At 48.3% G+C, this 25,688-nt stretch overlaps 1 protein-coding gene across 21 annotated transcripts in view; it reads left to right on the forward strand.

Moving 5' to 3' along the window:
* Positions 1–879: 879 nt before the first annotated feature.
* The window catches only part of dlg1b (discs large MAGUK scaffold protein 1b), a 28,105-nt gene continuing 3,296 nt past the window's right edge, over positions 880–25,688 (forward strand). For 2 of the 21 annotated variants that reach the window (XM_052087892.1, XM_052087893.1), the window contains exons 1-19: positions 881–1,630; positions 2,612–2,743; positions 5,474–5,628; positions 6,608–6,679; positions 13,286–13,453; positions 14,391–14,543; positions 19,612–19,665; positions 19,756–19,806; positions 19,886–20,010; positions 20,656–20,825; positions 20,902–21,038; positions 21,113–21,257; positions 21,556–21,685; positions 22,732–22,891; positions 23,174–23,276; positions 23,603–23,717; positions 23,803–23,979; positions 24,048–24,114; positions 25,540–25,639. In XM_052087892.1, the coding sequence (XP_051943852.1) occupies positions 1,612–1,630; positions 2,612–2,743; positions 5,474–5,628; positions 6,608–6,679; positions 13,286–13,453; positions 14,391–14,543; positions 19,612–19,665; positions 19,756–19,806; positions 19,886–20,010; positions 20,656–20,825; positions 20,902–21,038; positions 21,113–21,257; positions 21,556–21,685; positions 22,732–22,891; positions 23,174–23,276; positions 23,603–23,717; positions 23,803–23,979; positions 24,048–24,114; positions 25,540–25,639 (2,233 nt within the window). In that variant the 5' untranslated portion in view covers positions 881–1,611. Of the gene's footprint in view, positions 1,631–2,611; positions 2,744–5,473; positions 5,629–6,607; positions 6,680–8,139; positions 8,306–10,283; positions 10,987–13,285; positions 13,454–14,390; positions 14,544–15,363; positions 16,109–19,611; positions 19,666–19,755; positions 19,807–19,885; positions 20,011–20,655; positions 20,826–20,901; positions 21,039–21,112; positions 21,258–21,555; positions 21,686–22,731; positions 22,892–23,173; positions 23,277–23,602; positions 23,718–23,802; positions 23,980–24,047; positions 24,115–25,539; positions 25,640–25,688 lie in introns of those variants that run through there. The other 19 variants (XM_052087897.1, XM_052087900.1, XM_052087906.1 and 16 more) reach the window with 17 other exon arrangements.

A 25,688-nucleotide genomic window follows, 5' to 3' on the forward strand; every position in this document is an offset into this window, starting at 1 on the left:
AATATTCACATAAGTATAGAAGCGATAACAATTAGGAGGTCATATACAGACAAACTGTGGACCGGTCGCCAGTTTGTCAAGGCACTAGGGGCATTACAGCTGACACGACTAACGATGCTTGAGAACATGTGAGCAATGCTAATAAATGTGCAAACAAGAAATGTATAACAGGAAGTGTACGTGCAAGCGGAAGTTAGGAATCCCAGTGCTTGTGCTTATCAAAGTTATTGTAAAAATTCTAGGAAATGTGCTCATAGAAATCCGAGCTTTTCACTTTATCTCTCAGGCTGTGCAACTTGTTCACATCAAACTCGTTCTTATCCTGCTGGTGACAAGTAACTGAGTGATAGTTCGAGTCTGTACAAGTAACTCAACATTTCTTTGGGACATATATGTGAGGATTTTGAGTTTGAAGTAATTAAGCAATTCCATGTTTAAGGTCAAGTAAGTAAATACTTTGAGTCCTTATCACAAGTACTGATGGATTACAGTTCCTTTGGCCACATAAATTATTATTTATACCGCCTGAATACAAATACAATAAGTATTTTGACAGTACAAGGAACAACCTGTTTGTATTCAAATGTGTAAGTAATGCAGACTTTTCTAATTTTTAAGAAGTCATGGAATTAATTCATTCCACCGTTGAGGACCAGAAGTTAATACAACTGAGTATTTTGTGCATCCCTCAGGAAAGGTCAGGTAAGCGAGCATTAAAAAAATGATCTGTGTCATGCGTTTTGCTTTTTCTTTGGCTTTTTCCAAAACACGTAGCGCCAGGTCAGGATGAGTTGTTTTACCGTTGACCCCAAAGAGTCTCAAAAGGCTTCACAAGCCCACAGGGGGCAGCCTCCATCACCCTCCACAGAGAGACGGACAGACAGACACACACACACACACACACACACACACACACACACACACACACACACACACACACACACACACACACACACACACACACACACACACACACACACACACACACACACACACACACACACACACACACACACACACACACACACACACTTAAGAGGCAGCGACTTTATTTTGGACAAAGTTTCCAATTGAACAAGGCAGAAAGGGTATAAAGGGCGGCAGGAGAATAACAAGGAGGAAGGAGAGGAAGTAGCGGGGAATGAGGCGGAGGGATTTCCTCTCCCAACTTTGACACGAACGCACTCAAAGCGCGTGCGCGAGATGCATCTAGCGCACGCGCATCTCGCGCACGCGCGCGACTCTACTTGAGCACAAACAAGTTCGGGTCTTCGCCGTTTTCAGCTCTGTTTCTTCAGCCGGCACGCACACGCACTGGACGGGGAGCGGCTCGGTTCGGGAAAAACCGCTGCGTGTTCGCGCGCGTGTGGTTGGGGACGTCACGACGAACCACCCAAGCGGTGCCGTCCGGTCCGGTGCCGTCCAGGTCTGACGGTGCCTTCCATCTGAACTCGTGCTGGCGGGACACGTCCCTCCCTCCCACCAGCCGAGTTTGAGTTTGGAGTTGTGCACTTGGTCGCCTGCCGACATTCTGCTTGTCCGGACGTTGTCCTCCCGGCCGCCGAGCCCGTTCCCGGCAGCCGAGCGACGCCGAGTCGAAGTGGAGGCGCCATGCCGGTCCGAAAGAAAGGTGAGGCACTAAAGGTGGTGTACGGTTCCGGTTGGTCTGTCGGTAGCCTAAGCCGCTTTCTCACTAGCCAGCTAGCAAGCATGCTATCCGCTACCCGCCGGGAGGGCGAAAGTCCAAATGGCGTCGAAGCGGAGCCCAAGTTAGTTTCTCAGTCAGACGAAGCGTCAGCTGTGCCGGGCCGGCACCTCGCGTAGAGCCGAACCGGGCCGCGGAGGCCCGCCAGTGCGACTGCTAGCTGTCTAGCTCGACATGCTAAGCGAGTCGAGACGGAGCAGCTGACGTTTGGCCAAAGTGGTGACAAACTTGAAGCAAACTATCGACCGCACGCCACACCACGCCAAAATCTCCTTACGCGCCCTCGTAGGCTGCTCAAAAGGGTTCGGAACTCGGTCGACGGTGGACGGCAATCACAGTTAAACACTTTTCTCTGAGTTGACCTCGAGATTCGACTGGCACTTCTCTCGTGAGTTAACGGAGTAGACTATCGCAAGAAAATTAGTATTAGTATTACTCTTAACGGTTCAGTGCTGGCATACCAAAAGAAAGTTTATTATTGCGTTAATACATGCTTTACTGTTAATCTGATCAATTTCACGTAAAAATGACACACTTTAACCTAAGTTCGGCTTCCGCATTTGCCCGAAACAAAGCGGAGCAATTGGGTCAGCCGCCGAATATTTTGTCTCACGAATCAGAGTACAAGGCCAAGTAAAAATAGGTGCTGCACAGATATTTAGTCAAAATAATGAATACATTATTGATAATAGGTAGTAAGTTAATGAATGAATATATGAATTGAACTCAAAATGTCAAATATGGATGTTGCAATACAGGTATAAGGCAGGATACCTTCATACTTTATACATGGGCCATGAATGAAAAAAAAAGACCACAAAGTGCATTTTAAGTCACATCGCCCCCTGTAAAAATGAAGAGTAAATTACAAGAAAAAAGATTGATAGCTTTGCCTTTCTGTGCCAGACGCCCAGCGCGCCCTGTCCTTGCTGGAGGAATACCGAGCCAAACTGCAGCACGCCGACGAGCGGCAGCTGCGCGTGTCCATCCAGAGGGTCATCGACATCTTCCAGAGCAACCTCTTCCAGGCCCTCATCGGTAGGTGCTTCATCTCGGGTCCTGAGCACAACCTTAACGCTTAGGAAAGCCTCAAAATCATCCTGGGCCATTCAGCCATTTTGATTCAATCAAGATTCTATCACATTAAAAAAAAGTCTCTCTCTCCGTGCCTCCTTCAAGTCCACCAAAATCGCGTTCCCCCACCGCCCGCTTTCACCAGGTCTGAAGTTTACTCTACTTCCACTCACCAAATTGCACTGGAGGTGCGCATGTAAAAGAAACATCTATTTTGTTTTGTTGTTTTTGTCCCAACCGATTCATTAATTAATTTTAAACATAATCAATGGATTAATGGATGACAAAGACAAATGTTAGTTGCAGCCCAAGTGGCTGATTCATTGAGACTGGATTGATGTCTGAGGATGAACTAAACAGTCAAATGCTGACCACTGATGACTGACAGGGTAATGGCCATCATTTTAGTGTGTATGTGTATGTATGTGTGTGTGTGTGTGTGTGTGTGCGCGCGCCAAAGTTGTTTGTCAGTGTTTGTGTGGCTGGCCGCCAGCTAACGGGAAGCAAGGAATGTGGTCCGCCATGTGCGTCTTCACCATCATCATCCTCATTGTTGCGAAGGCCGGTCCGTGGTAATGTCATTAAGATGTTTTCTCTCCGTATGGGCGGAGTCACATGCTCAGCAACCGCAAGGAAGGAATAGAAATGCAAGGTGTTAAGATCAGTCGCATCACTGAGGTTGGAACATCAGCAACCGGCAGTTCTCATCTTCTTACTATTTTCTACAGTTTGGTTTTCTTTCGTAGCAGAGATGCTTTAGCACAACAGTGTCAAACTCGACAGCACAAGGGTTCAAACCTCAAACTTTGTGATAAAGAGGTATACAAATAAATGTGGCTTGACTTGACTGAACACAGCGTCACTCTTATTAAATCAGCTAGCTTAATTTTAACATTCATTCATTTTCCGTACTGCTTGATCCTCACGAGGGTCGCGGGGGGTGCTGGAGCCTATCCCAGCTGTCTCCGAGCATTAGCCTAACATATCATAGTATATCTTTTGAGGTCCTCTGAAAGCATCCAACCAATATTATACTAATACAAACCCAGCTGGAAGACTTCCAAATAGACCCGAAAACAATTCTCACAGCTTCTGCCCCTTTGAACCAGAACTGTTGCACTTTATCGGCATATTTATTAACATTAGCACGACCTGGCTGTGTAATGTGAATTCACTACAACTTGTTCAATATTCATCGGGTGCACTCAGTCGAGCCGCCGCTTTAGTTGGTGCTTTTGCGGCTGGAACAGGACGCCACTCAAAGTCAGGCAACAGCAGCGGCATCCGCTTGTAATCCCTCTATGGACATGACGATTACACCCCCGCCCCCCTTAATCCAGTCCCCCAACCCCCGAGCGGCCGAGACGCTCCACTTTGCTGTTCTTGTCCTTCTTCCTCTGGCCTGCATCCACGCCAGCAGATGGCAAACATCAACTCTCACTTGAATCATCTGTTCCTCTTCTTCTCTTGCCTCCGTTGTCCTGCGAGACAGGGCAAATGACAAACCTGCAATGCTTCACCACACACACATGCTTTCACACGGTGTGTCCTGAGAGGACTTTTTAGTGCTGAATTTTTAAATGTTTGAAACACTCGCCTGCTGGCCTCCATCAAGAGGGAGTGGAAGTGGAGATGGGGGCATTTATTTTTATGTGAGCGTTAGTATTTTGAATATTTCATCTATTTTTATCTCTTTTTTTTCATACTCTACTTGAAAGGTTCCCTAAATAAACTTTTTTTTTGTCTCCACAACACCTCCCCTCTCAGTTGATTGTCTAACAACATTGTAACATGCACTTACACAAGGAGGGGAGGCGCAGCGTGAGTGAGGAGGTAGCGGCCATTGTGTGAGAATGCGCTCGAGTGTCAACAAGGAGGACATGAATTATTACCAAAGCAACTCATTGACTGCTAGCCGTTTCTGAGCATCCCCACTTATCTCTCAATTTTGTTTGAATTTAGCCGAATGAAACTTTCTTTTATCAGATATGGAACATGTGCAAATCTCACCAAAAACAGGAGATTTTTTGTGAAAGGAAATCTGTTAAGCAGAAGAGTGCCTTTGATGCTGCTATTGTTTGCTTTTATTGCCACCCCACACTGTAAAAGCACACTAAGAAGGAGCTTTTGAGGGCTAAATAGTCAGTCCTCTTCAAATAGCAGAAGAAACGCGGTGCCAGCAATGCCGCTGCCAAAATGAATCGTATGCCAAAAACTGACTGAGTAGTCACAATATTAGAAATGTGTTTTCCTGATTGTTTATTGATTATTATCTAGTACTGCCTCCTGCTGGCCAGGTTGGGCACATCAGAAGGAACAACACAATGAATTGGATTGCAGCATATCATTACAACGCACAACAGATGTAATTCTTGATATTCTCTTTATGTACAATATTAAGTACAATATTATGTGTTGTTGTTTTTTTTAATTTAAAAAAAAAGAACAACAAAAAAAATTGTTTTTTTTTGTTGGTGGGCATTTCTATTTGTTTCAGCAAGGAAGGATGATTTAAAGCACCGTTTTTTAAAAAGTTAGTACTAGCATTGTCATGCAATAAATTCAACATGCACCTCAAAGCACCACTGCATGACAGTCAGCAGGTGGTTCTCGTCACATTGTTGCATCCCAGAATGACACATTTGCCGAAATGCTTGCGTTACCATGACAACGTATCGTTCTTGTGGGCCGCAGATATCCAAGAGTTTTATGAAGTGACCTTATTGGACAGCCAGAGGTGGGCAGAGTCTTCCAAGCCGGTGGACGGCGTGGCTCTTTGGGAGTTCTCCAGCCTTCAAAGCGCCACCGTCACCTCCGACACGCTGCCAAGCCTTAGCACCAGCATCGAGGTAAGATGCTTGCAGGCCCTTCTCCCCCACTATGCACAATTCATTTTTTTGGTTTTGTTCCGGGTCTGTTATAGCTCTTGCTCAGCATGACATGCGTGCGCGAGTGCGCGTATGTACTGTATATGCATGCATATCCATAAACTGGTCAACTGCGGGAGGCTGACTGCTCTCAAAGTTGATCTTGGGTCAAAAAAGGTTCATTGACTTATTGGAAGCAATTGTTTGAAGGCGATATGTAGAAAAACTGAAGTTGCTTGGAGGGAAAGACGATGGGGCGGGGCGGAGCTTAAATAATTTTTCAAAATCAGATGAAGCCAGTTTGTTCTCCAAAGTAAGCCATCACAACATTGTTAATTACGTGAATGGAAAGATGAGGGCCTAAACATGGGAGGAATTTGATGCTCTCAACAGCCTGGAGTCTTATGACATGCAAGACGAAGAAGAAATGACATGTAGGTTAGCAGCCACTTTGTTTTATATCTGTAAACAAGATACGTTTTTAGAGATGACCTTACAAACCCAAAAGAGTGGTCTTAAGAGGTCCACATCTGAGGACTTCTCGATAGGGTGCCAAGGGGTCCTCCAGAATTAATAAGATTTTCCAGTCACTGTTGCAGCTTCTACAACCGAGCAAACATAGTTTGACTCGTGACAGGAGAGGACGTGGTTACGTTGCCGCTGCTGGGCTCCGGTTGAGCACTCCGGAGCGGATCAAAAGCGCAAACTTCATCTAAAAGTTATCACGTGCTGTGTTTGCAAATACGCTTGCACATTGGCAGTGTTTCCTCCCTTTGGTGAAATATCGTCTTTGCAAGTTACCCTGCTGTTCTTTTTTTTTTCTCATAAAAACAAACTTTCAAGGATTAGCCACGGTGACAGTGATGGATTCCACTGAATTTGAGTGACTTGATCTTTTATCCATGGTGATGATGATATTGATGATGAACACACTCTCTTTGTCCCCCGCCGCCAACGGCAGGACTCTGCCCTTCTAAATGAAATCCTGCACGTGTTGGGGCAGGCCTCGCGCTCACCAAAGTGTGACACTCAAGTAAGTAGCGCGAGGGAGCGTTGGTAGGCGGGCCTCCGCATGTCGCATCCAATCATCTCGGTGGGAGCATGCAAGGGGGCGGGGCCCGTGCTTGCTGGCAGCTTGTGCACGAGCGCAGACGACCTGAAGATGTCGCAGCGGCGCGCACGCCGGCTAGCGTGGGTCTCCGTAGCCGCCAGCGACATGTTGAGGCCATCACCGGCGTCCTTGTCTTGTCACGTACTTTCATGATCAGCCACTTCCTGTTGATGATGTCATGACGCATCAAATACACGGAAGGTTTGGGGACCACTTCACTAAAGTCGAGGTGGTGCCCCTGCATCTCGCTGTCATGTCGGTGGACTGACTGCGTGTGTGCGTGTCCCATTGTGAATGCGTGCATGCATTTGTGTGTGGATGTGTTGTATGCGTGTCAACGTGTTTCTTTGTGTGCAGGATGATGTGGGTGTGTTTATGTGTGTGCTCACTTGCCTGTTTGGGCTGTGTGTGGGTGTGTGCGTGTGTGCTTGCGTTAGTTTATATGTTTGTGGGTGAGGAATCTGTTGTCCTGACGTAAACTTTGACCTGATTGTGAGGGTGTAGGTGTTCACGTGGACCCTCTCTCGACGCGGCGATGACGGCATGCAAATGCGTGTGCGCGTTGGAGTTGCGCCCACAGACGTGAAGCGTTTGCACTCCACGTTGTGTGTGAGGCCTGCGTGGCAGCAAGAAGTAGAAGAGGAGCAACACTTGGATACGTTTCTTGCCATGGGAAATTTGGATGATTTCAGTCCAGGTGACAGTTGTCGGACAAGCCGAGTCTAGCACTTGACTAATTGTAGTTGTGGTCTAGTCCAGTTATCGTTTAGTTACATTCGGCGTTTGCTCTGTTTCTGGTGTGTTTGGAGTTGAGTCTAGCACCATTCTATATGTAGTCCAGGACTATCGTCAAGTATTACAAACGTTTACCATCCAACCACTTGCGAATGAGAAGCTCCTTAAGGCTTATTGGGTGGGGGCTCAGGACATTTCTATACGTACCAAGTCAACAATGTCAAAGACAAAACAAAAAATAAGAACAACTACATTTATTGTACTTTTCCTGTACTAAGCCATGAGAAGCATTTTCTCTAGAGCGAACATCTATGGGGAGGTTGTTTTAATGCGCTGTGTAAGTTCAGCTGAGTTGAGTACATTTATTTTTAGAGGTTGAAGTAGAAATAAGTGGAGGTTGGTTGTGGTTTTGTAATATAAAGCCACGCCAAGCTTTTTTTTACACACAACATCAAACATTTTAGACTGTGCCGAATGTTGGCTCGGATGGCGCTGCCCAGAGAGCCACGTTTTGTTTTTTTTCTTGAGAGGCTACTTATAATTGAACGACCCACTGCTGTAATAAGCGAGGCGTTGCGTTTGGGAGACCTCGTGGGGGAGCTTTGCGATTTCCCACCGGCCTCGAATGCGGCGCTAGCAGCGGGCAGGACCTCCGCGCGGCTTCGGCTGCTCCCACGGAGGAACGAGGCGGCTCTTCGTTGAGGCTGCTGGCTCACTCGCCGGTTGCGCTCGGAGCGTGCGCTTGATGAAGCGCTTCGCTGCGGTGGGGCCGGCCACGGAGCGATGGACTGTATTTGTATCGTCACTACCAAGGTAACCGGGGAATTCGCGTCGTCACTCGGTCTCTCTTTTTAAACGGTGCCGATTGTCTCGCCACGTCATCTCCCGTTGAAGGAAGCAAGGATGTTAGTCGAGGCGGCATGCCGCGCCTGCTGACAACTTTGTGCTGTTCAAATGCTGCAGTTGGCAAACGGAGCGTGGTTGTGGTCGGTGACGTGAGCAGCGGCAAATTGTGACGTCACACGGTTGGAGTTGGCTTCTCATTGGGCGAGACCACGACGCCACGAGTGCTACGATTGTCACAGTAATTTTACCTAATGTAAAGTCATCAATGGAACATGTCAGTCGAGGACAACATCAAAATAGTTTTGTGACTTGACTTCACTTTCAGCTTAATGTTAAGTGGAACCCTTACTTTGGCAACAGCCATTCCTCCCCGAGGGCGATCTTTTTCTTCCTCCATGCACAAGTTTCACTCCCAAGTGGGACCGTGAGACTTGGGTGGAGGGCGTGGCAGTTGGTTATGACAATGATGATCAGGTCCTTGCCCTGCAGGGGAAACTTTGAAGCCAGCTGAGGGGGGTGAGGGTGACATGCAGGTGAACCCAGGCTGGCAGTTGCTGTGGTAACCATGCCCAACATTCAGAAAAGCCAGCCGCGGTCGAGATCCAGGCCAAATGTGGTGAATCAGCAGAACGCGACGATGCATCGTGTTGCCTTGGAAACACATTTGGTCTTCTCAGTTTGCTTCGTTGTATGATCGCGCTTGTTACTCTCGTATATCATATCGGTATATTGCATCAGTTTTACCAGTGAATGGAAGGAAAATCGGGCTGCATGTTTTGCATTAAACTTTTCTGCAAAATTATTTTTACTGTACTGCGAGTAATGACTTGTTTTCTCAGTATTTGTTCCTTAAACTAAAATGGGAACAGATCGTGACTCGTTTTTTGCATTTCCAGTGTATGGACACGCCTAGTCCTTTTAATATATAAAATTTCACTGAACACAATAACAAAATATTGCGATGGAATATTTGGTTCTGATGCAAATGGTGATTCACCTATGTGTCAGACTGCCGCAGTGTAGCACTACTGACGAGGAAGACTTACCTGGATATCAGATTATTTTTTTTTTAAGTATCAGTAACTAGTATCAGCAGACTCTACGATATCCGATACCTTAAAACAAGGCCGCTCTTGGCCCAATACATTACATTGGTATTTGCATGAAAAAGAAGGCAACTTTCACCTGAAGGAGAGGACAAAGATGAGCAAGTAACAGAAATCAAGTGAAAGCTCCCTTCCCATTCAAGTTGCCTTTCGACCCACGCGACTTGGGGCATGTAGAAAAACATTCAAATTGAATGACAAGTTTATCTTTTGATTTGTGCAGAAAATGGGAAAAATGATTCCTTCTCAAATTTTTAAATGTGGTTTTTGGAAGGAATATTAAGAACATAATTTAATATGTTTTTAGTCCATTTTTATGATATACTTATAAATGAAGGACTAATGCACGGATTTGCTCAGTCCAGGACCAGGTTCTCCCATCAGGGCATCAAGACTATATGCCGGGTGCTGCCCTCTGGTGACTGACACTTTGTGTGTATGTGTGTGTGTGTTTGTGTGTGCGTGTGCGTGTGTGTGTGTGTGTGTGTGTGTGTGGGCATACATGCTGCACCGAAACACGGGTACAGCATTGGGTGCTTTAGCCCTTGAAGCTCTTCATCCTTTTGTGGAAGGCGACTCCCCCAACATGAACACAAACCTCGTCTTCACTCGTACGGATGTGCATGCGCACTCGGTTACTGGGTCATGTGAGGGATGCGCACGCACACATGGAGTGAGGGTAAATTTAGAAAGCGGTCATCACATCGCAACCTGTCAGCTAGTATCAGTGTCTGTTGCGTGCGTGCCCCGTACGCACTACATTCCCCATGATCATCTACTGCTGTTGCTATGGCGAGGAGGAGGTGGAGCGGGCGCCTCCTGTGATGGAGCGTCACATCAGATCTATGCCGCCTATATCTACACCGAAGAAGTGCGCGGGTGTCGCAAAGTGACGTGGAAACGCTTTTATTTATTTTATTTTTGCTGATTTCTTCGTGTGATGTCACTTCCTACCACTTCATCTCCCTTCTCCATCCTACAAGCTCTACCTTCCCTCGGGATATAGCCCACCGAGCTTCTCGTGAGTCATGTGACCACGCTCGATCTCCCCCCCGCGCCAGGACCATCACACGCACACAGTGAAGAGACGAACGCCAATGAGAAGCTTGATGGGCGAGGAGGACTTCATCCAACCAGAAGAGGTAGAGGAGTCAAGCGTGCGGGGTGGTAGTGGAAGAGGAGTGTGGGTGGGGGGGGCTTCTCCCTGAATGAAGGAAGCTCTCCGGGAACACATTCCCCCTGGCCGCCATGGAGCGACGCAAGGAATGAGGGCGGATGGTGAGGGCAGAAAGCAGCAGCAGCAGCAGCAGCGGCGGCGGTGGAGGCGGAGGAGGAGGCGAGGGCGTAGGTGGCCCCGGAGGTGCGGGCGCGAGGGGGGGCGGACGTCGCGCAAGGTGGCGCCGACGCTCCCGCAGGAGGCGGCCGTCGGCCAACGACAAGATGGCGCCCGCCGCCAAGAAGCTGGAGTGTTTTTCACCCGTGTTGTGCCACTGCAAAGTGGCGTGCACCAACAGCACCGTCTCGCTCATGTTTGGATGCAAGGTTGGTGCCGTCACGCTCAAGTCACGTTGAGCTCCGACTTGGACCCTGTGAAATTACAGCTTCATTCGGTTTCTGGTTTCAGAGCGTGCGGCGGTTTGTACAAGTCAGTGTTTCAAACTGCTTCAACTTTCCAACGATGGTATGAGTAGCAAACTGGGAGTTGTTATCTTTTAGAATTTTTCCAAGCAAAAAGAAAACATGGAAGGAGAGATTGAAAGGGCTTTGAGTGATGTATGTGAGCTGTCCGACTGGTACCCTTTCCACGGCTCAAGTTGTTATTTGTGGAAATGTGACAAATGTTTGTCAAAATTCTCAGTTCGATTTGAATGGCCTCTTCAACATGAGTCCACCAACAATTTAAAAATTGATCTGTAAGTTCTGCAGAAATTTTGTCTTTTTTGTGTTTGACGCAATTGCCTTTTTGGGGGACTATCTGGCGCAAAAACCACCTTCAATTTGGTGTGAAACGAATTAATGTTATTCGTTGTCAAGATTCTGTTTAACGCTTTCGTAACATCTTTGCCTTTGCAGTCATTTGCTCACCCCTCACTCCCTTTTTTTCCCCTGATGAAAGAAGCCGGTCTCTTTTGGAAACTTTATCAGGTCGCGCCGCTTGGTCTAGGGCGGACATGCAAAGTGTGCTAATGAAGAGTGGCTGCTAGGAGAAGCTAAGCTTCCAATAGCGGCGTAGCAAGATTCATCCAAAATAACAGTTGATCAAAATGCTGTGTGAGGTTGAACTGGCCACTTCAATCCCTAACATGTCCTCTAAAAATCCCTTTCTAGTGATTGGGGGGGTTGCGAATGCAGGAAAACCTACGAGTACCCCCACCACCCACTGATTACTGTATCAGCCTAACACCCATCTTTAGATCTGCAAAAATTTACCTATTTATTGATTGTAAAATTTTCTTTATGGGAGACCACACAATTATTTTTCAGTTGATTTCTCAAAACAATGAATCGATTATCAAAATGGTGGTCCATTCGTTGCGCCTCAAATGTTGAAACACTCCGTAAACCGTAAAACAGTTGAAGGTGCACCACGCAAATCTTGAACAAATGTTTTTATTTTTTGGAGTTCAAAATGAAGACTCCATAACGTGGTGAGTTCACTGTCAGTTATTTGAGTGGGACAATCGAACGTCTGCAGTTTGCCTAATCACTGATTTCAATTGGGCTGTTTTTGAATGCTGATTTTTATTCACGTCTGCGTGTGATGAAACTTTCGTTTCGGCCCTCGATTTGCGTTGCTCTTCGTCTCATCCCTGCATCATCTTCCTCACTCTCCTCCTCGTCCTCTTCCTGCTACATCTGCTGATGCTGTTATTTTTAGCATCTTTAGTCAGCCTGTAGTCAGCACTCCTCCTCATTGCTCCCCTTGCTGTGAAGAGGCTGTCGATCGCCTGGCTTCTGAGTACAAGGCCGTCGCTGTGTCGTCATCTTCTTCGTTCGTGTCGTGCAAATGTCGCATTGCTGTGATTCCGAGCAGACCGCTCACCTCATCCCATTTCAAGCTCGTCCTCCATCTCGGTCGGCTTCCTGCCGTTCTACTGCCGCTGCGACGGCATGCCATTTCTTTCCTCCGCTTATGTGACGGAGCACCTGTGAGGGGAGACATCATCCGGTTAAGAAGGCCAAGTTTATGATGTGAGAACCGCATTTTAGTTTGACTAGTAAAAAAATAAAATGCATCAACCGAGCGTTTGGCAATCAGAGCATTGTTCAAAAGTGACGTTCAGTGATTCAAAGTGCTCCCAAAAAAGGAGTAGTGGAGCCCAGTGTGTCAGGCAGTGGAAAGGAAGCACAGTTCAAGCATCAGCTGTTCTTTTTCTTTGTCAAATAACCCGGATACAGGAGGTGTAGGATTTATTTTTGCTCCTCTGGGGGTTGCCATCCTCAGATTTTACACTGTAATTTCTGTGACTGAATGCGTGTGCCTTTAAAAGTTGTTGCCTGGCCGGCTGAGTGATGTCAGAAGCCGTGTCCAAATTTGAAGACCACATGACTCGAATTCAGGCGCGCTTGGACAGCACGCCAGTGTCCAAATTCACGCGGCCTTCCAATCTTCCCTTCAGATCTGGCCTTTATTTCCATGGAGACGGGTCCTGATCGAAGGCTGCTTCGGAGCACACTTTCCTAGACTATATTGCTCCACATTTCTACGCCTATCTTCTTGACGTGTGTTCCCTCTTTCCCTGTAGAGGACTCTGCTTGAAGCACTCGGCAATTACTTGGCATCCGTCCAAATTGGGCAGGCAGCAAAGATGTTGACCGTTTCCCCCTTGTGGTGTTTCAGAAGTACCGGCACCATGATGAGGACTCGTCGCCTCCGGAGGACCAGAGTTCCCCGCAGCTCACGGAGGAGGCGGGCGCTCCGGAGCTGGTCCAGGTGGCCGAGAAGAACCTGTCACAGATCGAGAACGTGCACGGATACGTCACCCATGCGCACATCTCCCCAATGAAGGTACCACACTTTGGCAAATGTGAACAGCGATGCTTGGTCTCACTTCTTGGAAGCAAATCCGGGAAACTTTGCTCACACAATCCTCATTCCTGTACCTGTTTTGTTGGAAATCAAGGTTTATAACGACGTGAAGGGAAACCCATTAATTGATAGACAGTAGCAAGAAAAGTGTCGTGAACTCGTTGAAATGACTTTCATTTCCTTTTTAATCTCTCATGTGAGGAGATGAACATGTTTGCGCACATAATGATGTGTTTGAATGTTTTTACTCGGCACAACTTAGCAAACGTTCACAAAGCAGGTTGGAAAAATTACATCAAGCCCTCGGCTAGCGACGAGCTTCTCTGAGAGCTAATCGGGGTCAGAAGTCAGCCAAACTCGTGTTGATTGCGAGTGTGATCGCACTGTGTATTCGTCTCGGTAAACAAGGCAAAACAAACATTTGCACGCATTAATGTTTCAAAGAAAAACTTTGCACGGCTGTCCTTGCTGTTCCATTTGATGCTTCAAAACTAATCATAGGCTCGGGGCAATGGGGCTTGGCAAAGCTAACACCATGAGACTACCCCCGGTTCATGATGCCCAATTGAGCGGGGTCATGTTTTCTTTTTACATCATCACAGCATCCAGAAATGTAGTTTTTATGTCAAGGGGGAAAAAAGACCCTATGGAGGGCCCAAGTTGAAGGAACAGCTCGTCTAAAAATGCCTTCAGGTTGATGTGAAGTGTTCCCCTACTTTGTCTTGCAACTGTATTCAAGCACATTTTCCGTCCGTTGCTCATGTCACTGTGATGTCACGCGTGCAAACACTCCGGCGCACTGAAGATACTCAGAAGATACACTCGCCGTGCAGTCTGTCACGTTTGAGGTGTCGCAGCTCTGTCGCGCCCTGGTGGTTGAAGATACACCGCCTGTTGTACCGCATGTGTCCCACAGGTGGCATCGCTGGAGTGCGTGTTCGATGGGTCACCATCGTTAGGACTCGATCGGCCGGAGCTCCCCTCCTCCCCCGCACCCTCTTCCCTCTACCCTCACGGTGATGACAGCCCCCTCCCGTCCTGCTCCTCCAACCCTTACCCCCCTGTCCAGGTAAACCCTCCCCCCCTCCCCCCAGTTCGACATCGCCCCGGTAACCAAACATGGGTCGTGTGCGTTTGTATGACACCGACGGCAAACAAAACATCTTCAAGTGCCCGACTGTCTTGTAAAGTTGACCCAGAAGATGATCCGTCTGTCTGTGATGAGTTAAGAGTGGTTTTATCTTGATAATTGCATCCGAAAAGGATCGGGGCTGACAATCTTGACTATTCAACGTGTTCAATCTTAAAAATCTTGACCTGTGTTGGGGGAGGCCGCCGTGTCTCCGAGTCATTTGACTCGTTTGAGTGTGCCATGAACACCACACAGCCAATCAAAGAAACACCCTGACAAGGAAGCGGCTGAAAATAAAACCAAACCTGTCCTATTCATTTTTTGGGGGGTGGGGGATTCCCTGAACAGCAAGATGTGTTTTCCAGAGCAAGTCGTTACTGACGACTTTGCCAGCAGCACCAATGTCAGTAAACTTGTTTACTCGGGTATGTTTGCAATGTTGGAAGCAGTGAAACATGGCGAGCGATTTTAAAAGTGGAAAACAAAAATATTGACATGCCAAGTGAGAACTGCCTATTTAGCACATTTCACACTCGGCGTCCGAAAAGGCTTGTGTACAGATCTCAACCAGGATAGCGTTAGCATTTAGCATGAGCCGAAGTTTTAGCATGACAACCGGCCACCTGAAGACTAGCAATGGTCCTCCTCCTCATTTTTTTTGTGTCAGACGAGAAGGACAAGGGCCCTCGTCTTCTTGTTTTATGGTTGGTGCCCGGCGCGATTGAAGCGGCGATGTTGGTTTGTGGCCGTCAAGCTGACGGCAGGCACAAGGCGGCAAGCCGCATTTTCGCGTTCGCTGGGAGCACACGGTGGCATCGGTCTCGTCTTCTCTTGCTTCCTGGCTTTTTTTTTCCTTGCTCTCATTCTCATTGGCTCTCTCCCTCTCTTCTTCGGTCTTCCTCGCTCGCCATCTTATTTCCTCTCGGTGTCTCTCACTCTTTTGCTCCCTCTTACATCCTCTCTCACACTCTTATTCCCTCTCAATCTGTCTCACTCTCATTTTCTTTCTCCTCTCCTCTTATTCTCTCTCTCTCTCGTCCTCTTTCTGACACTCTCATTTTGCCCTCATTCGCTCTCTCCTCATACTCTGATTCCCTTTTTCGCTTTGCCTTCTGTTTTAGTCTCTTTCTCCCTCCGTTTCTCTCTCTTTGACGGCCTTACCTACTTGCAACGCTCTCCCGCCCGCACAGGTTTACGGTCACTTTTTTTTCCGCAATGTCTGTGTGCACTTCCTTTAAGAGGAGGGAGGAGCACCTCTACGTTTGTCTCCTCGGCTGTCGTCTCATTCCTGTTCGTTTTGGAAGAGGATGAGGGGAGGGGAGGATTTGAGGTTGTGACGAATCGATGCCCTTCACCACCCCCCGGTCTGCTCCCCACCACCACCTTTTGTTTTCATGTGCAACAAGCGAGGGATGCTCCACTCGCTGTGCCATGCTAAAAAGATGGGTCGCCGCATCATGGCCACTCTGAGGAGGAGCAAGCACCTTCACCGCCACCAGCCGGTAGGTCCCCACCCCCAGAGGAGGCGGGGGGGAAGGAGGTGATGCACTCTGGAGACCGCACATGGCGCTCCGAAATGATGAAGACGAGGGTGCAGATGCTGCGTCATGTCGATCGCGTGTCGTCCATCTTCTCTGCACACCTTGAGTGTCGCATTTTACGCCTCCTCGTGCGTACGGTTGTGCACACGTGGGTGGTAGCACGTTGGCGTATTGGTGTTGCTGTTGTGTATTGCTCAAAGTGCAGGAAATGGTGTCTGTGACACAGGATCCAGTATTGCTTTTGTTTGATTTCAATCCAGATTTAAACCAGGTTTAATCCAATTTAGTGCATTTTTAGTCCTGGAGAAGTCCTGATTGAATCCGTGTTAAATAGATGTCGAATTCTGGTGCAGTCTTAGTTTCCGCTTTCTTCAATCCAGGTTCGGATCAATTGGGTCAATTCAGATTTTAGTTCTGTCCTGGTTTAAATTCTTGGCACGTTTTAATCGTTGTTTTAGTACAGGTTTCATCCAGGTTAAATCCTGCTTTGTTTCGGTCCAACTGCGACTCAGCGTTTTGGTGTGTGCTTGTCAGTTTACATTACAATGTGTCCAATACTGGTCAAACCTGATTGAATCCAAATTTGGTCCTGTTTTTAATACAGTCCAGGTTCAATTCTGGTCCAGTCCACCTTTAATTCTGATACAATCTTGTTTATTACAGGGATTGACCTGTTGTAAACTCGGTTTGGATTTTGTCTAATCAAAATTTTTATCTTGATGCAATCTCAGATGAGGTGTGTCGTAATCCTGGTTTTGCTTTGCCCATCTTGTTGGCGCATGTTGAAGATTCTCCAGTTTTTGTATGCTGACGTCATCTGTCTTTTGCGCGTTGGTGTTTGCGGCCCTAAACATCAACACAGTGTTGTGCGCAGACGTCAGGAAAGCCTGCAGTAACACATGCCTTCCATGGCGTTGCCTAGCAACATCCCGACTTGCGGCAATAAACCGTTCACACGATCACGCATGTCCACGCAGTGCAACATGGCCACCGATGTGACATTGCCGTACAATACGTCTTTATTTATATAATGCTTTCACAACCGTTCCGGCTCTAACAAAGCGCTTTAAAGAACGTTTTAACATAAAATAACAATAATACAACAGAAGACATCGTAACAATTATTTCTTTATCGGCTTTGTGTTTGAAGCAGTTTTAGATGAAGGTGGAGAGAATCAATGATCACAGCCTGTGCCACACACATCTACACCAAACTAAGTTTGAAAGTAAACAAGCCACGTATTCAGTCAACTCCCCGATGGAGGAGTCTAGAAATGAAAACGCTTGTTTGTATCGTACTGAAGATAGATGGAAAAAATCAAGTGGGATCTCTTGTATACATTTTGGTATTCCTCAAGTGTGACTTCTTCGTCTGTGCCACAACTCGTTTTATATGCAAACTGGAATGGTTTCAGTTGGGCATCGACAGATTTCGATCTGGTTTTGGAATGTATTAGTTCAGGTTTAATCCGGATTTATGCATCACGTTTGCTCCTAGTTTAGTCTAGATATAACCCAGTTTTAGTCTTGGTTGAAGCACCATTTGAACATTGCTTGCATCCAACTTTAGTTCTGGTGAAGCCCTTTTTTTCTTAGTACAGATGAAACCCAGGTTTCATTTTAGTTAGACTTCACCGAATCCATGTTAAGTCATTCAGTACCAGCCAATTCCAGACAAAGTCTGAAAAGACGTTTAGAAACGTCTTTGGAACTGATTGAGTTAAAGGGCTACTCTAATTCGACAAAACTTGATGGAAAGTTTTGTGCACCGATTGTTTTACAAGCAAAAGCTGACTGGAGTTGTCACCGCGTAGCCGATTCCCGCGTGCGACCACTCTGGTCACGTTCCCTTGTCCGAAGTGTTGACAGACACGCACACGAGCACGCGGCTGTTGAAGGGAAGCATCGATTATTCATACGGTGGGCGGACCGGCCCGGAGCTGACATGTGCCTCCCTTGCCCAAGGCCATCGGGCACCACACACGGCCGGCACAATGTCACACAACCGCTGCATCGCGTCGGGACCGGGATCGCATTTATACCGAGCGCCGGGCATCTCCTCCATGTCCTCGCGACAGCTCTTCAGCTCCAAGGCCGTCAACAGCGCCGACAGGAAGGCCACGGGTCCGCCCGACGGCACCCGCGTCGGACGGTGCGGGGCCCACCCGCAGGTGCGAGCGTCGCTGGCCACCTTCACCGCATGCGCCGTGCCGGCGTCGTGTCGCGCTCGCAGCCGCTTCCTCAATCTGCGCGACAGCGTCAAGAAGAGCCCCACCAAGACCGGCGCCAAGGTGGCGGGCGGCCGCTCGCACACGCCCTGGGTGCCCCTCGCCTACGTCAAGGTAGTTCTGATGGCTTGCGCGCGACCTCGTCGCTTGACGGCCCGGAATGCTCCACGTTTCTACCTGATCATTTGCCCCTTTAGGATTATTTGGTCTGGAGACTGAAGTTGTAGATCAAGGTTGGCAAAATGGGTGAATTTTCACTCTGTTCTGGATTTAATACTTGTTTATACTGGTTCCGTCTGGGATAAAGCCTGGTTTAATTTGAGTTTCATGCTCTATTAATCCTACCCTTGGTCTCAGTTTTGGCTTGGTGCGGTGCAGTGAAGTCTGTGTTCTTGGTCCAGCCCGGGTTTACTCCTGGTTTATAATCCAGGTTTATACTTGGTTTAGTCATTGTTAAATCAAGATTGAGATCTGGTTTAATTCTAATCAACCCCTGGTTAATCCTATATTAGTCCCAGTTTAATCCTGGTTTAGGCGTGGCACAGTAAAATCTCGGTTTGGTGCTGGCCCATTCCAGATCAAATCCATTTAGTTTTTTGTCCTGGTTTCTTTGGTTTAGTCTAAATCAAAGCCAAATTAAGGCTGGTTTAATTTAATACATATTAATGTTTTTTTTTCTTCCAGATTTAAGATTGGTGCAGCAAAATCCACGTTTAGTCCTTGTCCAAAATTCTAGTCCAGATGCAGTCCTGGTTCAATCCAGGTTTATATTCATAAAGAATTCTCCCCACATGTCATTGCCATTGACAGGCGCATTATTTGTCGTCAAGAACGATGATTATTTTCAGAGCAACTCAAAAGAGCGCTTTCAGTGAATCCGCTGTTTTATTGCGAGAGCTAACAAGTGTGTGATCGATCCGTCGGCTTTTTCTGAAGTCGATCAATGCGCTCGCCGCATGCTAATTTTAGCCACAGGAGGCCCGGCGGCCTCACAGCAAAGCGTCGCGCGCCCTGCCGCCAGCGTGCTGGGGTGCTCTTGCGTAATAGAGGTCACCAGCATCACCCGCTGCTCCTCTTCACACCAGTCACGCTCAACCGCGGCGAGCCAGCAAGGCACGCTGCTTGCGGCGGAAATTCTCAAACCATGATTCCTAAAGAGTTGAAAAATAAATTCAAAGTCATCCTTCCAACCTTGTGGCTCTTGATTGACGTTTATATCCTCTTTATATCCTTCAGGCCAACCCTCCTCCTGTGCTGGTCAATGCCGACAGCCTGGACACGCCCCCTTATGTGAGTGTCACGCCTCCCACGGGACGTGAACGCGGTTTTTCCTTCTTCTGGTGCTGTTGAACTCATTATGACCTCTGCGCGTGTGCGCAGGTAAACGGCACTGAGGCCGACTACGAGTACGAGGAGATCACGCTGGAGAGGGTGAGTGTGTGCTCTTTTGGAAGCTCCTCTTGGTGCTCGCTCGTAATGATGTCGAACCCGCGGCCGTCCGTCCATCTAGGGTAACTCGGGCCTGGGCTTCAGCATTGCGGGAGGCATCGACAACCCCCACATCGGTGAGGACCCCAGCATCTTCATCACCAAAGTCATCGTGGGGGGCGCCGCCGCGCAGGACGGACGCCTCAGGTGCGTGTTAGCCGCGAACCCCCCGGGATCGCTTTGACCGGCGTGTGCATTATGCAACACGTTACCTGATCGTCTTCGCCAAGAACTCCCCAGCGTTCTCATGTTTTTTCCCTAATCAGTTTTGCTTTTGTAGTTTCTGTAGGTCAAAGCAGGGTTGTGTTCGTCATGCATGACAAAAAAAAATACTGTATATACCGTATTTTCCGCACTAAAAGGCGCTCTGGATTATGAGGCGCACCTTCAATGCATCACATTATAAGGTGCAATCTACAATGCCTCCACTAGACGGTGCTATTCTCATTCCATTCAACTCGAGAGGTGTTCATGACCACCATTGAAAAACGTAAATTAAGGACAGTATTAGTGTACTTAAATGAAACTATGAAAATTGAAAATAATGCATCCAAACAGAAAATCAAGCGAGGAAATCACAAAATAAATGATATATCCCCCATACATAATTTGTGATTTCCTCGCTTGCTTTTCTTTGTTAGTTTCATTAAGGTAATCATTCATTTACGTTTTTCGGAGGCGGCCATGAACGCCTCTCGAGTCCAACTGAAGAAGGCACGGAAACGGATAATGACGTTTTTTTCGGGAAGGTATATTCACTGTCCACCGGGTGTCTGCGTTTGCCGTTTTCAGGGTGAACGACGTGATCCTGCGCGTGAACGACGTGGACGTCCGTGACGTGACGCACAGTCGCGCCGTTGAGGCGCTGAAGGAGGCGGGCTCTCTGGTGCGACTGTACGTGCGGCGCCGGAAGCCGATGGGTGACAAAGTCATGGACATCAAACTCGTCAAGGGCCCCAAAGGTAAGCGGAATCATCTTCAGGTTTTGCTCCGGGAGGCGCCTCCGGAGTGATTCGATTGCCTTGGTTTGGCTTTTAGGTCTGGGCTTCAGCATCGCCGGGGGCGTGGGCAACCAGCACATCCCGGGCGACAACAGCATCTACGTCACCAAGATCATCGAGGGCGGCGCCGCTCACAGGGATGCGCGGCTGCAGATCGGGGACAAGCTTCTGGCGGTGAGCGTCGGTCGTGGCGGCGGCGGCCTCGCGCCGGCTCGTGTGAGTGACGTGTGCGGCGTCGGCGCGCGCAGGTCAACAGCTGCTGTCTGGAGGAGGTGACCCACGAGCACGCCGTCACGGCCTTGAAGAACACGCCTGACGTGGTCTACCTCCAAGTGGCCAAGCCCAACAACATCTTCATCGGCGACACTTTGGACTCGCACCTCCTCGACAGCTGTAAACATTCACGCCGAACCTTTTTTCCCTTTCGTCACGCTTCTTCTTTCTTCTACTTCTTTTCCTGTTGTCTTCTGTTCTTCCTTTCCTTCACTCTTCTTTTTGTTTGTCTGAGCTCTTCTTTCGTTTTGTTCTATTCATTTTTCTTGATCTTCCCTGTTTGTTCTTCACTCCTGTTTTTGCTTTTTCTTCAAGCTTCAGTTTCCTTCTTGCACTATCTGAACTTTTTCTTCACTATCCCGCACGGCCTCGTTATTTGTCGACCTGACCGCGTGTCTCTGCGTGTTTGCCTCCTTAGCGTTTGCTCAGCACCTGGAAAATCATATCAGCGCCCCCAACTTCTTGTCTCAGCCCCTGCCTCCGGCAGCCGCATCCGGACGCTACTCTCCGACGCCCAAGGGCATGTTGGGAGATGACGACGTCTCACGGTAACGCTGCACCTTTTTTGCTGCCGTTTGTCGAAATCTAAATGGTGGCCGCTGTTGAGGCTTTTACGTTTCCCGCCGGTTCGTCCAAAAAAGGGGGGTGCAGTACTAATATTTCGATTTCTTCAAAATATCATCCTGCGGGGCCGGCAAATGGCCCTCGGGTCATGAGTTTGACAAAATGATCTAAACTTTAAAACTGAAATTAATAAGAACATGAATTAATATTTAAGCATCACAGTGGTCGACTGGTTAGCACGCCGGCTTCACAGTGCAGTGGGTTTTCTGCGTGGGTTTTCTCCGGGTACTCTGGTTTCCTCCCACATTCCAAAAACATGCATGGCAGGTTCATGGAACACTCCAAATTGGCCCTAGGTGTGATTATGAGTGTGGTTGGTTGTTCATCTATGTGTGCCCTGCGATTGGACGTCACCCACCTATTGGCCGAGGATAAGCGGATTAGAAATTGGATGGGTGGATGAATTCATCAATATTTAATATAGAATAAATTCAAAATTGGTGAATTAAACATTTACACACACTATAGAGATGGGGAACGTTTACAGCATTTTTGTCGCGGCCCACTTTGGAGTTACCTGTAGTCTTCCCTCGGAGGGCTGACAAAAAAACGAATTAACGTTTCATTATCACATCATATTATTTACTTGTACACCCAAAAAATTACTGGCTTACTAGTTTTGAAATCAGTCAACTATTTGTTGTTGTTTTTTTCAATTACTGTTTAAGTGAGTGTAAACAGGGTCGCAAAATTATTACAAAATCTCAACATTATTTATTACACGTGACAATTTGGCATTTCGGTACAGATTTTAGCAAGCATCATGGAAGTTGACACCCACGATTTGCTTTAGCGGGCCACATAAAATGACATGGCAGGCCGAATCTGGCCCCCGGGCCTTGTGTTTGACACATGTGGTTTAGAGTATAATAAAATGTTAAATGTAGTATTGCTAGATTGATTTCCAACAGTAGGGGTGGCAACTGGGGTGGCAAGGCACCCTGTCAAAGCACCTATGTTCCTGTTCCAGCAGGGAACCCCGCAAGGTAGTCCTGCACCGCGGCACCACGGGACTGGGCTTCAACATCGTGGGCGGCGAGGACGGCGAAGGCATCTTCATTTCCTTCATCCTGGCCGGAGGACCCGCCGACCTCTGCGGGGAGCTGAGGAAGGGCGACCGTCTCGTCTCCGTAAGTCACGCTGTGCCTGACGCGCCCGTGTCAAACTCTCGGGGCAATTCCTTTGAGGGAACCCTAACCGCTGGTTTGTCAACAATCTGGCTCATGGACTTTTTGTTTGTTTGTTTTGTACAACTCAGTCTAAGTAACTAAGGCGCTTCACGTGGAGAAAAAACCCTGAAAAAAAGTTTGACGCTTGCTAATGCTAAATATTCTTCTATCCTAAATGATGAAAACAAGTTTGACACCCATGGGGTAATGCATATGCGCGCTCGCGCGTGTGTGTGTGCGCAGGTGAACGGAGTAGACCTCCGCAGCGCCACGCACGAGCAGGCTGCTGCCGCGCTCAAGAACGCCGGGCAGACGGTCACCATCATGGCGCACTACAGGCCCGAGGGTGAGTCACCGCACCGCAAGCGTGATGGAAAAAGACGTGCCGGCTCAGTCTGATGGAGTGCGTCACTGGGTCAAAATAGAGTGAGAAGTCTTACTCGCTCATTCCAACTTTTTAAAAAATGTTGTTTGTGGTTCCATCCCCCCAAAAAAGAGACGACAATGTAAGGATATCAACGCGTTAAGAGTTTTGACTTTCCACTGTTGCATGAGAGAAGTCGGGCCAATCGGTGTGATTTTGAAAAGTGTCGTGCATGACGTGAGGGTGGCCACGGGCAATTTGCGGGCCAAGACCAACGTTTGGCTTGACGTGTGTCCGTTCCCGTGCAGAGTACGGCCGCTTTGAGGCCAAGATCCACGACCTGAGAGAGCAGATGATGAACAGCAGCATCAGCTCCGGATCGGGATCTCTCAGGACCAGCCAGAAGAGGTCGCTCTACGTCAGGTCAGACGAGCGACTTGCCTCGCCTTCGCCGCCCTCCTCTTCTCCCCCTCCTGATATGCGGCCCAACGCCGGCCATTCCGCGCAGGGCACTGTTTGACTACGACAGGACTCGGGACTCGGGTCTTCCCAGTCAGGGCCTCAACTTCAAATTTGGGGACATCCTGCACGTGGTCAACGCTTCTGATGACGAGTGGTGGCAAGCGCGTCACATGACGTCCCCCGGAGATGTCCAAGAGGTCGGCGTTATACCCAGCAAGAGGAGGTCGGAAGCCGCACGCGTCGCACCCACACACACGCTTTGTGGTGACTTTGAAGTGGTTTGATTGACAGAGTGGAGAAGAAAGAGCGAGCGAGGTTGAAGACGGTCAAGTTCAACCCGAAGTCTCGAGAGCGAGGGGTGAGTGGATCCACGTCGCCACCACGAGCAATCGTAGCATGTAGCACATGTCGCTCCTTCTCTTAGCATCCGAGCATGTTGCCCGCTAATTCTTGGCACTTAACATTGAAGCATTTAATACATTCGCCCCGCTTGTGGTTGCTTAGCACCTGCCATGTTAGAACTTCACTTAGCATGTAGATTAGCTTTTCTTTTTTTCTTGTTACACCTGTCTCACATCAGCTGATATGTTAGCATGTAAAGCAGGGGTCTTAAACCCGCGGGCTGTTTTCTGCACCCTACTTGACATCACCGTTTTTTGTTAGTGCAAAACCAACTTTTTTTTTCCGCTGTACTAGCTCTTCCTTTTATCAGTTCAATTCGCATGTGATCGCTTAGCTCACTCTGTAGCACCTGTTGTGTTAGCATGTAGCACGTTAGCCCTTCCTATTCATCCTATTAGATCTTCTGTTAGCATGCTAACATGTAGCATATAAGCTACAAAAGGAATCCAAAGAGAAGCCGTTCCTGTTTGTACCATCGATTTTGGTGTAAGTTTCTGTTCGATGTTGTAATAATCTCGCAATATTTTGGGGGTTTATTTTGCCATGCTGTCTACTGGCGGCGCATACTAATGAGCGCGTGTGCAACGAAAGCATCCCCGAGCTACTCTTAACCGCATGTCGCTGATCTTTGAGCATCCCGGCGGCGGTGGCGGCGACGGGCGGTAGCGTTGCGACTGCTCGCCAACAGCCCGGCTGACAAAAGCGCATGACCCAACATAACCCATGACGTGGATGTCTGCCTCATCTTCTTCCTCTTCATCGTCTTCATTACCCATATGGAGCCACGCCTCCTCCAAACATTTGAATAGGCAAATATTCACCTGTTTGCACTGTTGCTATGGCAACGCTTTCCTCTCCTTTGGAATGGCTGCACCCCTCTTGCCCTGCCTCCTCACCTTACCGTGTGCGTGTTTCAGAGAAAATGTGTGTGCACGTGTGAGAGAATGCATGCGAGTTTGCTCGCGTGTGTGTTTGTGTGAGGTAGTATGTGTGTGTGAGAATATGAGTTGCATGTGAGTGTGCGTGTGTGTGTGATTCTGTGTGAGACTGGTTATATGTGTGAATGTTCATTGTGTGGTCTTGAGTGCATTTGTGAGAGAGTGGTTGTGTGAGAGAAGTGTTATATGTGAGTGTCTATGCCTGAGAGTTATGAATGTGAGTGGGAGTAAGTGAGAGTAATTGTGTGAGACAGAAACAGTCTTGTGTGCATGTCAGTTGCGCATGTGTTTTGTATGAGAGTGTTTTTTTTGTGTGAGAGAGTGCACGTGGAGCGGTTCTTCCTGTTCTTCCTTCGTGGTGATGTCAGCACGCTGACCCTGAGTGACAGTCAGCGTTTGACGTTGCGGCGACTTCCTGTCCCTCTCATGTGTGCTTGCTGTAGCCGTCGGGCGACAAGCGTAGAAAAGGCGTGTTGGCCAGGTCCTTCCTTTTCGGGAAGAGTCGCGACGGCGGCGGCGAGCAGGACAGCAGCGACGTGGAGCGTGAGTACGAGGCCCGCCGGCCGCAGCCGCCACCGGGGTTGTCGCCGCG

Source organism: Hippocampus zosterae, chromosome 15, assembly GCF_025434085.1.
Source record: "Hippocampus zosterae strain Florida chromosome 15, ASM2543408v3, whole genome shotgun sequence".
In the NCBI taxonomy this organism is placed as follows: Eukaryota; Metazoa; Chordata; class Actinopteri; order Syngnathiformes; family Syngnathidae; genus Hippocampus; species Hippocampus zosterae.